The sequence below is a fragment of the Mus caroli genome, unplaced genomic scaffold (genome assembly GCF_978045245.1).
Source record: "Mus caroli unplaced genomic scaffold, Mus_caroli_1 scaffold_10, whole genome shotgun sequence".
NCBI classification, from domain to species: Eukaryota; Metazoa; Chordata; class Mammalia; order Rodentia; family Muridae; genus Mus; species Mus caroli.
This window is the reverse complement of record NW_028227265.1, coordinates 52568165-52582401: the sequence shown is the minus strand read 5'-3', so window position 1 is coordinate 52582401 and position 14237 is coordinate 52568165. Positions and strand designations below refer to the sequence as shown.

Here is a 14237-nt window from a genome sequence, read left to right as displayed (position 1 = left end):
TATGAATTGCTTGTTACTGCCTACCGTCTAGACTTTGTATACTAAGTATGTTCATTAAAATCCTCCAGCCTAAAAATAAAATAACTCTTAGGTTATAATGATGGTAGGATTTAATTTCTTGTTTTGTAGGATTTTCCTATTCCATTACTATTATTTTATTATTGTTATTAAGATTTACCAAATTGTTATAGAGATGGCACTCCAAGTTAAATTGTTTTATGTGATGTATTATATTAAGGGATATGGGTTATTTTGCTGGATAGTTATTATACTTAGAAATTATATTTATTTTATATGTATATACACACACACACACACACACACCACACACACACACACACACACATATATATATATATATATATATATATATATATATATTATAATTAGAAATTATCAACCAAGGGGACATGATAGTGGTGTGCTGAGGGGAGGACTCTAACCTAACCAGTTCACTGTTACGGGGTTAAGTGAGACTGTCTGCTATCCAATTGTCTTTAGGAGTCGCCCTCAGACCCCCTCTCTGCAGTCTGTGCTCACCTACCATATGACCTCACCCTATCTCATGACTTACAATAGCAGCCTGAGCTGATAACCCATTCCTCACACCATGCCTGGATGACTAACTGCCAACATTCTTTTTTGAAGTCGTCCGACTTCAATTGTGATTAAAAGTGGTTGATTGGAGAAAAGCACCTAGGTAGCTAGAGCGCAGGGTCGGCTGACACCCGCCAGCTACCCACGACCCCCGACACAGGATTTTGAGACTGCTGGTGTGTGGAACACAGCTTCTGCTCCAGTCCAATCACGCGGGAACTGAGACTGCTTTGGTTGGGGAGGCAGAAATCCGGCCTACGTAGGGCCACAAGCCTCTTCCGGTCAGAAAAGCACCGGGGTAGCTAGGGCGCAGGGTCGGCTGACACTCGCCAGCTACCCACAACACCCGCCACAGGATCTTAAGACTTCTGGAGAGTGGAACACAGCTTCTGCTCCAATCCAATTGCGCGCGGGACCAGAGACTGCATTAGTTAGGGAAGCAGAAAACTGGCCTGAGTAGGACCACAGGCCTCTTCCGGCTGGACCAGCACCGGGGTACCGCCAGCTACCCACGACCCCGCCACAGGATTTTGAGACTGCTGGTGAGTGGAACACAGCTTCTGCTCCAATCTTTAAACAGTGACAACGACAACAACTAACCCCAGAGATTACCAGATGGCGAAAGGTAAACGTAATAATCTTACTAACAGAAACCAAGACCACTCACCATCATCAGAACCCAGCACTCCCACTTCGCCCAGTCCAGGGCACCCCAACACACCGGAAAAGCTAGACACGGATCTAAAAGCATATCTCATGATGATGGTAGAGGACTTCAAGAAGGACTTTAATAACACACTTAAAGAAATACAAAGGAACACTGGTAAACAGGTAGAAGACAGTAAAGAGGAAGCACAAAAATCCGTTAAAGAATTGCAGGAGAACACTGCTAAAGAGTTACAAATCCTTAAAGAAAAACAGGATAACATAATCAAACAGGTAGAAGTCCTTAATGAAAAACAGGAAAACACATCCAAACAGATGATGGAAATGAACAAAACCATACTAGACCTAAAAAGGGAAGTAGACACAATAAAGAAAACCCAAAATGAGGCAACACTGGAGATAGAAACCCTAGGAAAGAAATCTGGAACCATAGATATCAGCATCAGCAACAGAATACAAGAGATGGAAGAGAGAATCTCAGGTGCAGAAGATTCCATAGAGAACATCGGCACAACAATCAAGGAAAATGTAAAATGCAAAAAGATCCTAACTCAAAACATCCAAGAAATACAGGACACAATGAGAAGACCAAACCTACGGATAATAGGAGTGGATGAGAATGAAGATTTTCAACTCAAAGGACCAGCAAACATCTTCAACAAAATTATAGAAGAAAACTTCCCAAATCTAAAGAAAGAGATGCCCATGAACATACAAGAAGCCTACAGAACTCCAAATAGACTGGACCAGAAAAGAAATACCTCCCGACACATAATAATCAGAACAACAAATGCTCTAAATAAAGATAGAATACTAAAAGCAGTAAGAGAAAAAGGCCAAGTAACATATAAAGGCAAGCCTATCAGAATTACACCAGATTTTTCACCAGAGACTATGAAAGCCAGAAGATCCTGGACGGATGTTATACAGACACTAAAAGAACACAAATTCCAGCCCAGGCTACTATACCCAGCCAAACTCTCAATTAACATAGATGGAGAAACCAAAGTATTCCACGACAAAACCAAATTCACACATTATCTCTCCACGAATCCAGCCCTTCAAAGGATAATAACAGAAAAAAACCAATACAAGGACAGGAACCACGCCCTAGAAACAACAAGAAGGTAATCCCTCAACAAACCTAAAAGAAGACAGCCACAAGAACAGAATGCCAACTTTAACAACAAAAATAACAGGAAACAACAATTACTTTTCCTTAATATCTCTTAATATCAATGGACTCAACTCCCCGATAAAAAGACATAGACTAACAAACTGGCTACACAAACAAGGCCCAACATTTTGCTGCTTACAGGAAACTCATCTCAGAGAAAAAGATAGACACTACCTCAGAATGAAAGGCTGGAAAACAATTTTCCAAGCAAATGGTATGAAGAAACAAGCTGGAGTAGCCATTCTAATATCTGATAAGATTGACTTCCAACCCAAAGTCATTAAAAAAGACAGGGAGGGACACTTCATACTCATCAAAGGTAAAATCCTCCAAGAGGAACTATCAATCCTGAATATCTATGCTCCAAATACAAAGGCAGTCACATTCATTAAAGAAACTTTAGTAAATCTCAAAGCACACATTGCACCTCATACAATAACAGTGGGAGACTTCAACACACCACTTTCAACAATGGACAGATCATGGAAACAGAAACTAAACAGGGACACAGAGAAACTAACAGAAATTATGAATCAAATGGATCTGGCAGATATCTACAGAACATTCTATCCTAAAACAAAAGGATATACCTTCTTCTCAGCACCTCATGGTACCTTCTCCAAAATTGACCACATAATTGGTCACAAAACAGGCCTCAACAGATACAAAAATATTGAAATTGTCCCATGCATCCTATCAGATCACCATGGACTAAGGCTGATCTTCAATAACAAAATAAATAATAGAAAGCCAACCTTCACGTGGAAACTGAACAACACTCTTCTCAATGATACCTTGGTCAAGGAAGGAATAAAGAAAGAAATTAAGGACTTTTTAGAGTTCAATGAAAATGAAGCCACAACATACCCAAACTTATGGGACGCAATGAAAGCATTTCTAAGAGGAAAACTCATAGCTCTGAGTGCCTCCAAAAGGAAACTAGAGAGAGCACACATTAGCAGCTTGACAACATACCTAAAAGCACTAGAACAAAAGGAAGCAAATTCACCCAAGAGGAGTAGACGGCAGGAAATAATCAAACTCAGGGGCGAAATCAACCAAGTGGAAACAAGAAAAACTATTCAAAGAATCAACCAATCAAGGAGCTGGTTCTTTGAGAAAATCAACAAGATAGATAAACCCTTAGCCAGACTCACTAGAGGGCACAGGGAAAGCATCCTAATTAACAAAATCAGAAATGAAAAAGGAGACATAACAACAGATCCTGAAGACATCCAAAACACCATCAGATCCTTCTACCAAAGGCTATACTCAACAAAACTGGAGAACCTGGATGAAATGGAGAAGTTCCTAGACAGATACCAGGTACCAAAGTTGAATCAAGATCAGGTTAATGATCTAAACAGCCCTATATCCCCCAAAGAAATAGAAGCAGTCATTAATAGTCTCCCAACTAAAAAAAGCCCAGGACCAGATGGGTTTAGTGCAGAGTTCTATCAGACCTTCAAAGAAGATCTAATCCCAGTTCTTCACAAACTATTCCACAAAATAGAAACAGAAGGTACTCTACCCAACTCATTCTATGAAGCCACAATTACTCTGATACCTAAACCACAAAAAGACCCAACAAAGATAGAAAACTTCAGACCAATATCCCTTATGAATATTGATGCAAAAATCCTCAATAAAGTTCTTGCTAACCGAATCCAAGAACACATCAAAACAATCATCCATCCTGACCAAGTAGGTTTCATCCCAGGGATGCAGGGATGGTTCAATATACGGAAATCCATCAACGTAATCCAGTATATAAACAAACTCAAAGACAAAAACCACATGGTCATCTCGTTAGATGCGGAAAAAGCATTTGACAAGATCCAACACCCATTCATGATAAAAGTCTTGGAAAGATCAGGAATTCAAGGCCCATACCTAAACATGATAAAAGCAATCTACAGCAAACCAGTAGCCAACATCAAAGTAAATGGTGAGAAGCTTGAAGCAATCCCTCTAAAATCAGGGACTAGACAAGGCTGTCCACTTTCTCCATACCTATTCAACATTGTACTTGAAGTCCTAGCCAGAGCAATTCGACAACAAAAGGAGATCAAAGGGATACAAATTGGAAAAGATGAAGTCAAAATATCACTTTTTGCAGATGATATGATAGTATATATAAGTGACCCTAAAAATTCCACCAGAGAACTCCTAAGCCTGATAAACAGCTTCGGTGAAGTAGCTGGATATAAAATTAACTCAAACAAATCAATGGCCTTTCTCTACACAAAGAATAAACAGGCTGAGAAAGAAATTAGGGAAACAACACCCTTCTCAATAGTCACAAATAATATAAAATATCTTGGCGTGACTCTAACTAAGGAAGTGAAAGATCTGTATAATAAAAACTTCAAGTCTCTGAAGAAAGAAATTATAGAAGATCTCAGAAGATGGAAAGATCTCCCATGCTCATGGATTGGCAGGATCAACATTGTAAAAATGGCTATCTTGCCAAAAGCAATCTACAGATTCAATGCAATCCCCATCAAAATTCCAAATCAATTCTTCAACGAATTAGAAAGTGCAATCTGCAAATTCATCTGGAATAACAAAAAACCTAGGATAGCAAAAACTCTTCTCAAGGATAAAAGAACCTCTGGTGGAATCACCATGCCGGACCTAAAGCTCTACTACAGAGCAATTGTGATAAAAACTGCATGGTACTGGTATAGTGACAGACAAATAGACCAATGGAATAGAATTGAAGACCCAGAAATGAACCCACACACCTATGGTCACTTGATCTTCGACAAGGGAGCTAAAAACATCCAGTGGAAGAAAGACAGCATTTTCAACAAATGGTGCTGGCACAACTGGTTGTTAACATGTAGAAGAATGCGAATCGATCCATTCCTATCTCCTTGTACTAAGGTCAAGTCTAAGTGGATCAAGGAACTTCACATAAAACCAGAGACACTGAAACTTATAGAGGAGAAAGTGGGGAAAAGCCTTGAAGATATGGGCACAGGGGAAAAATTCCTGAATAGAACAGTAATGGCTTGTGCTGTAAGATCGAGAATTGACAAGTGGGACCTCATGAAACTACAAAGCTTCTGCAAGGCTAAAGACACCATCAATAAGACAAAAAAACCACCAACAGATTGGGAAAGGATCTTCACCTATCCTAAATCAGATAAGGGACTAATATCCAATATATATAAAGAACTCAAGAAGGTGGACTCCAGAAAGTCAAATAACCCCATTAAAAAATGGGGCTCAGAACTGAACAAAGAATTCTCACCTGAGGAATACCGAATGGCAGAGAAGCACCTGAAAAAATGTTCAACATCCTTAATCATCAGGGAAATGCAAATCAAAACAACCCTGAGATTCCACCTCACACCAGTCAGAATGGCTAAGATCAAAAATTCAGGTGACAGCAGATGCTGGCGAGGATGTGGAGAAAGAGGAACACTCCTCCATTGTTGGTGGGATTGCAAGCTTATACAACCACTCTGGAAATCAGTCTGGCGGTTCCTCAGAAAACTGGACATAGTACTACCGGAGGATCCAGCAATACCTCTCCTGGGCATATATCCAGAAGATGTCCCAACCGGTAAAAAGGACACATGCTCCACTATGTTCATAGCAGCCCTATTTATAATAGCCAGAAGCTGGAAAGAACCCAGATGTCCCTCAACAGAGGAATGGATACAGAAATTATGGTACATTTACACAATGGAGTACTACTCAGCTATTAAAAAGAATGAATTTATGAAATTCCTAGCCAAATGGATGGACCTGGAGGGCATCATCTTGAGTGAAGTAACACAATCACAAAAGAACTCACACAATATGTATTCACTGATAAGTGGATATTAGCCCAAAACTTAGGATACCCAAGATATAAGATACAATTTGCTAAAAGCATGAAACTCAAGAAGAATGAAGACCAAAGTGTGGACACTGTGCACCTTCTTAGAATTGGGAACAAAACACCCAGGGAAGGAGTTACAGAGACAAAGTTCGTAGCTGTGATGAAAGGATGGACCATTTAGAGACTGCAGTATCCAGGGATCCATCCCATAATCAGCTTCTTAACGCTGACACCATTGCATACACTAGCAAGATTTTGCTGAAAGGACCCAAATATAGCTGTCTCTTGTGAGACGATGCCCGGGCCTAGCAAACACAGGAGTGGATGTTCACAGTCAGCTATTGGATGTATCACAGGGCTCCCAATGGAGAAGCTAGAGAAAGTACCCAAGGAGCTAAAGGGATCTGCAACCCTATTGTTGGAACAACATGATGTACTAACCAGAACCCCGGAGCTCTTGTCTCTAGCTGCATATGTATCGAAAGATGGCCTAGTCGGCCATCAATGGAAAGAGAGGCCCATTGGACTTGCAAACTTTATATGCCCCAATATAGGGGAATGCCAGGGCCAAAAGAATGGGAATGGGTGGGTAGGGAAGTGGGGGGCGCTATGGGGGACTTTTGGGATAGCATTGGAAATGTAATTGAGGAAAATATGTAATAAAAATATTAAAAATTAAAAAAAAATAATAATAAAAAAAATTTTTTAAAAAGTGGTTGATTGTTCTATTGGTTAGCCCAGGATCTTCAACTCACCAAAACACTTAGCAGATCTATCTCCAGAGTTCCTCTAGGATCTGACCTCATCACACTGACCCAAGCCCTGTTCATCCTTCCCTTGAATGCAGTACTGTATGCACCCTAGCAGCACAGGTCCCTGTCCTTTGTCCTTAATCCACTGAGGTCAGTTTTCTATCCAACAACTAGAGTGGTCCTGCTTCAAGGTCTCAAGTCCAGGACCTTCTCATGTCACCCAAAATATCGTCCAAAGCCTACCTGTGGCCTCTAAGGCCCCCCAAACAGGCTTGTGTTAGCCCTGGACCCCACTTTCATTTTGCTTTCCCTTCCACCCCGCCTCTGTGCCCATGTTCCTCCTGAAACCCGCCCGGTACTGACGCCCATTTTGTACAATGTTTACCTTTTCCTCTGCCAGGGTGGCCCCATAGGTACACTGAGGAATCTTTACATTTTTATTTAAAAATCACCTTTGCTGTGAGGGCTTCCTGGTATGGTCCATCCACGGGAGAAACCTGTTCTTTCCGTTTTTTTTTTTTCCCCAGCACAACTGTCTCAGTGCCATCCATTATATCTGACAGCCTCATCAGTTGTCTCTTCTTCCCCTGGTTGAATGAAAGTTAGCACAAGTAGAGAATTTTGTCAGCCTGGCTCCTTATACTACTCCCATTATTGCTTCAAGAAGTATCTGGTAGCTCCTGGATATTCAGAAGGAAAAAAAAAAATTTTAACCAATGAGTAGAGCTAGGCTGCAATTCTACGCTCTGCCAGTAGGTGTCACTCTATAAGACTTGCTGTGTCCAGTTTTGATTTGTGCTTAGTTCAAGGTTGGCTGGAGAATGAAAGACCAACATTGCCTACTGTGAACTTGAAAGTCCTTGTGGTAAAATTATGTGTCATTGGTGAGCTGGCTTTGCAACCTAAGGCTGCAGTCTGGCCTTGGTTTGGATCAGTGCAGTCATGATGTTTGAAGAAATGCACACCACACCACAAAATCAAATGGCGGGAGGATGTGGCTCCTCTCCCTTTGAAGGAATATGTTTGACATAATACAGTGTCATTCGTCATAACTAAGCTAGAGTCTAACTGGTCTTAAGTTGCCAATGTTGTGCATGAACCCTGTGTGCCTCTACTATGCAGGAGAAGAAATATCAAAGTAAGAGACGGGGAAAAGATCCTGTTCTGATTATAATTGCCAGTATTTTATTCTAGTCTGGTAGTTATTGTTCTAACAATTTTTTTATTATTATTAAATCAGGACAACACAACTATCTGTGTGCTGGAAGAAATGACTGCATTATTGATAAGATTCGGAGAAAGAACTGTCCTGCCTGCAGGCTCCAGAAATGCCTCCAAGCTGGCATGAACTTAGGAGGTAAGTGCTGTGTGCTTAGCTGATATACATTACAACACCGGTGGAGCCATGTACCACCAAAGGGGAGGTAGGGCTAACGGGGAGCAAATTCCTAAAGATCCATAAAAGCAAGGCTTCGTTTTCATGGTGACTTGTTTTCTCAGGGGACTATTTCCTAGCTAGAATTAAAAGGGGATGGCTGTAGTTTGCAATGATTCAAAAATTGGATCTTAAGCCAAAACCTAAACAAAAAACTGATTACTTTGTACATAAAATTATAGCTGGTGATTACTATCTCTGTCCTTAGATGATAGCATATGGCATAAAGGAATATATTCTGAATTCCAAGAGTAACATACGAGGGAAAAATACAGTAAGAAATGAGAGGTGTTTACCAAAGAAGAGCCAACGGGAAGAGTACACTGCTCACAGATGGCAAGCCAGGCTCCCAGGAGGTCCAGGGCCACTCCCGGTGACTATCAGGTGCACAGCTGTAAGACAAGCCTCTACTGGTGTTTTTAAGTCCCCCCCCCCAACCCCAGGGGGAAAAAAAACAGCAAGAAGACTTTGAAAAGGACAAATAATGTAGGGAACCAGCCCTACTAGACAGTAAAATATATCACACAGATACCATCAGGCAAGAGGCCTGCAGCGCACCGCGTGGTCCGAGGGCTCCTCAGATGGGACCACAAGAAGTGCAGGAGCAGATATCACACACCGTGCGACGAGGCTGGCATTTCACATCAGCTGTGCAAGGACTGATTTGGTTTTTTTAAGTTTTTATTGACTTAAAGAAGCGTTTTGTCAAGTACATAACCACCTAAAACAAAAATATTGAATCTAAACTACTACAGACATTAGAATAAATTCTCTAGATAGAGATTTTCCAAGTATAGGATAAAACCAGAGGGTTCACCATGAAAAGTCTGAGAAGATCAGCACACCTTACACATCAGACACAGCGCTAATAGCAGAGACCAAGACACTGACAGGCGAGGGTCGGCACTCCTTGCAGATAAAGAACCTGCTCACGTGAAGAGGAGGGACATGGCAGGCATGCTCACCAGTGAAGCAGGGGCTGCTCGGTCATGGTAGTCATGAAAAGGTCCTAAATCTGATAAAAAAAAAATAATAAAACGAGAGAGACTTAAAATGTGATTATTTTACAAATTAGCAAAATGAGATGTTTTTACAACTTTGCTGAGAATGGAAAAATCAAGGCAAACTCAGCGACAATCTCTTGCATCCTAGGTGGAGCATAAACTGGCATATGATGCTTTTATTTACATGAAAGATTTTGCATAATCGTGTTTATTTTTAAAATTAAAAGTAAATAAAAATAATCGTAAAGATATACAAAATTAAACATAACAGAAAAAGATAGGTGAATAAAATATAATATGATAAATATGCATCCATTTTGGATGGATTAAATTGCAGAACACTCTTCCAATATTAATGAAAACCCGGTGAGGTTTATGTGTGCTAATACAGGCTTATCTCCACAGTTGTTGTTCAGCAAAAACAAATCAAGGTTGCAAAATGGGGTACTTCCATACTATGGATTGTATGTTTATTCTAGAAAAACAACAGGCTGTGCTGGAAGGAGGCCTGATTGCTACCACATATCCTGGGCACCTTTGAATTTATGTCACATCAGAACCTGTACTGTGTGTTCATTCCATATATAAAAGAAACCAGCTATTAGAAAAATGTAATGGGGTAGACTTCATTCTCCTTTTGCCTTGGTGAATGAGTCTACTGGCTGGCTAGTTGGGAGTAAACAGACAAACTCTGGGAGTCAAGAGGAGGAAGATGTTGGCCAGGGAGGATGGTGAAGAGACTGTCAGGGTACACCTTACAAAGAGCTCAGAAAGAATGTCCTCGGTGATGAGAGGAATGGACAAAAAGAAGCCTCTGCTCTGCCACCCCTGGTCTCACAGCTGCAGGCAAGAAGTCACCCTAGCTTGTGCCCAGCATCCTTAGCTTCAGTGCGTGCTGACCAGCACACCACCCGCTGGGTTGCGGCAAGGACTAAGTGAGTAAATTTACAATGCAAAGGAAGTCACTCAACAGCTTTCCAGTACTGTAACAAATTACTGAGACAATGAGTTTATAAAGATGAAAGGTTTTGGGAGCACATAGTTGTACAGTTTTCAGGCTATGATTATATTCTTGAGGAGAGGTGAGGCGGTAGGTCATGGCAGTAGCTCGAGGTAAAACCATGAGAGGAAGGAGCTGGAGTCCCAGATTCCAACCCACCTCTTACAGATCCCCAGTACACCGTAGCTGAGACCAAGCCTCCAGCTCAGGGCTTCTCATTCGGGGGGGGGGGGGGGGGGCACTGAGACCCCGTGGCTTAGCAGCAGGAACAGCAACCCCTCAGGGGCACAGCTGAAATGTCTAGTACTTACTTTTAAGTTCCACCAAAGGATCCTTTGTGTGTATGTATTGTTTATACACATGATATTATTTTTCTTCTGTTTATTGTTAATTCCTTTATCCCCAGTGACACACTAGTACCCCACAGACCCAGGTTGACTAAATGACTGACTGCTGTTTCGAAGACTCCTCCTCTTCCTCCTCCTCCCCCTCCTTCTCCTCCTCCTCTTCTTCTTCTTCTCCTCCTCCTCCTTCTCCTCCTTCTCCTCCTTCCCCTTCTTCTTCTTCTTCTTCTTCTTCTTCTTCTTCTTCTTCTTCTTCTTCTTCTTCTTCTTCTTCTTCTTCTTCTTCTTCTTCTCCTTCTCCTTCTCCTTCTCCCTCTCCCTCTCCCTCTCCCTCTCCCTCTCCCTCTCCCTCTCCTTCTCCTTCTCCTTCTCCTTCTCCTTCTCCTCCTGCCCCTCCTTCTTCTTCCTCCCTTTCCCCTCCCCTTCCCTCCTCCTCCTCTTCCCCTTCCTCCTCCTTCTTCCCACCCTCCTCCTTCTCCATCTTCTCCTCTTCTTCCTCTCCTGCCTCCTTTTTCTTCATAATTTTATCCCAAGTCTTGCTTTTAGTTTCAGTTAGAGACAGAAAACAAGTGGTTTTCTTGTGTTACAAAAAGATAGTGGGACATTTAACCTTTAATGTGGAGCAAGTTGTATAATTTAAAATGTGGAGTAAGTTGAGTCCTTTTCAGATGTGTGCCAGTTTCATAATCTGTGCCCTCTGGGCTGTTTAATGCCTGCTCAGGCTAAGGCGATTGCCCAGGCACCACACACTACTTGGAAAACATTTTCCTAATTATGGTGACTCGGGAAGAAAGGTCCAAGTTACTTTGGAGTCAGTTTTTCCGGGTGCTCCTGACCATATTCCAAAGTCACCTCTGCCTTGGAAGTAGGGAAGGAGGGAGGAATAAAGAAAGAAAGAGGCTGAGGAAATGCACAAAATCAGACTCACACTACAGTATTATTTGCACAATAGAATTATGAGTGTGGCTGTTCAGAACACCATTAACTGTTTTCTGTAAGAACATAACTAATATGAAAAAAACTAATAAGGATCATCTAAATTATTTCGACTTCTTTATTCTGGGATTACATCTTTTTAATTCTGGGATTACATCTTCTTTATTCTGGGATTAGAGCTTCTATGGAGGGACAGGAGGGAATGTTATAAAGTGGGCTCATGGCTCCATTGCTGTTCGTTCTCTCCCTGTTGTTAGTGATATGAACACTTTAAAGAAAGCAAGGCGTTCACAATTTTTAGCCAATCATGGATGCCTAAAACCATCACATCCTTCTGGGGAAGCCCATGAGATTGAAATAGAAGACAAAAGAACGGAGTATAGCTGATGGGGGGCTACATAGACACTGGACACAGAAGGAAAGGTTGTTTTATGACTGAAGGAGGGGACACAGACACTGGACACAGACAGAGGGGAGAGGTATCTTGTGGCTGGTGGGGGGGTACATTTTTTACATATGTGCTGCTGTTTCAGGAACACATACTATGGAAGGATATTTGATCACTATTGTGAACCCTGAGACTGTGTTATTTACTGGAAAAAAACCTGTTTCCAGTTGTGGTGAGGTTTAGCCTTAATACATACCTTTAATCCAAGAGCTTTCTGCTTATTGCAAACATGATTAAATAAAGTCAAATAGGTCAAGAGGCAGGAAAAGCAACCATGACAGGAAGTGAACATAGGAACAAAACAGAGAGTGAGAGGACGTCAGGAGGATGGATAAGAGACGCACAGGAAGGGAAAGGGAGGGACATTCAGTTGGAAGGGCTTTTGAGATGAAGGAGGGCTGATCTTTGCCTTTAGGGGAGTCAGCTGAGGAGGAAGGTCAGCTGGGTGCTTTCTCTGTCTCTCTGAGCTAGCAGGCTTCCACCCCAGCATCTGGCCCAAGTCCTTATTGGCAAAACCAAATGTTTGAGATTTTGTTAAAAACAACAAAGCACGTGTTTTCTGGCTCTGCCCGAACAGTGGAGAGGTCCTTGGTGTTGTTCACAGCACCACGCTTTGACGGCTCTCAGACGGAGCAGTTCTGCTATGAGACAAATTGTGACTGCACTCAGCAGTTCTGCTATGAGACCAACTGTGACTGCACTCAGCAGTTCTGCTATGAGAACAGCTGTGCTTGCACCCAGTCTGTGAAGCATTGCACCTCACTGAACACACAGCAGCCTTTGCTCTCTTGGACTCTTGTTTTGCTTCCCACCCATTGGTCCTTTCCTCCCACCCTGTTGCCTGTATTCGTGAAGTCCACTGCACCTTCCTAGCTCATGCCTCCCCTCTGCTCCTCTCCTGAGGCCTGTGCTCAAAGTCGCCAAGAGAAGGTACTGAGCAGTGAAGGCCATTGCCCAGCAGGGCTTTCATGGTGCTGGTCTCCTGGTGCACTGACAGACAGAAATGACTACTGTAGCTTTCCTCTTGTTCCTTACCCAAGCCTCTGGTCTCTTACAGGGCTCTTCAGTAGAAAGCATGACCACATGGGACAGGAAGAACTTGATCCAAGATTTTCAAGAGAACTATGAGGTAGCATCAGGGTGTAGCAGACATGTTTCAGTTGAGGTTCTTAACAATAGCAGTCATCTCATTATGGTCATCATTAAATTACAGAAATTTTCCAATACTCTAATTTTTATCTGCTTATCTTTAATTTATCCATACATTTAAAGGCAAAAGGGTATCCATTTATAATAAGCACTTGACAAAATTAATAGTTTTTATACTTCATGGAAAAAAATCAATGGTGGCCTCATTTTGGAGTTAAAAATGTTCAAGATAGATAATTTAAAAAAAAACAAGAAGCAGTGATGTAGAGATAGCTCATCCGTTAAGAGCATGAAAATATAAAAATATAGTCATTAGTGAAAGTATAAGATCCAGGCTGATCCACAGCTTCGGTTCTGATGGCTTCTCTAACAGTAGGGGGTGGGGTGGGTCCTGAGTTGTACTGTCTTTAGATCTAGTTAGTTTTAGCATTTGGGTTTTTAATTTGTAACTTTTTATGATAAACCTTAAAATAAGATTTCATAATAAAGTTTTTTGTTTGCTTGCTTGCTTGCTTGCTTGCTTGCTTGCTTGCTTGCTTATAGAGACTTTACTGGATAGTTTTATGTTAACCTGATACAAGTTAAAGGCATCTGAGAGGATGGAACTTCAATTAAGAAAATGCCTCCATAGGTCCTAGGCTGCAGACAAACCTGTAAAGCATTTCCTCAATCAGTGATTGATGGGGAGGGCCCCCAGCCCATTGTGGGTGCTGCCCACTCTGGACTGGTGGTCCTGAGTTCTAGGTCCTAAATGAAAGCAGGCTGAACCACCCAGGAGCAAGCCAGTAAGCAGCACCCTCCATGGCCTCTGCATCAGCTTCTGCCTCCCGGTTCCTGCCCTCCTTGAGTTCCTGTCCTGAATTCTTCAGTGATGGACTTTGACATGAAGAATAA

The 14237-nt window shown here is 41.8% G+C and overlaps 1 protein-coding gene across 4 annotated transcripts in view; it reads left to right on the top strand.

Moving 5' to 3' along the window:
* Positions 1-14237, top strand: part of Nr3c2 (nuclear receptor subfamily 3 group C member 2) — a 348267-nt gene that overhangs the window by 250384 nt on the left and 83646 nt on the right. For all 4 annotated transcript variants that reach the window (XM_029480834.2, XM_029480832.2, XM_029480833.2 and 1 more), the window contains exon 4: positions 8268-8384. In XM_029480834.2, the coding sequence (XP_029336694.1) occupies positions 8268-8384 (117 nt within the window). The remainder of the gene's footprint in view (positions 1-8267; positions 8385-14237) is intronic.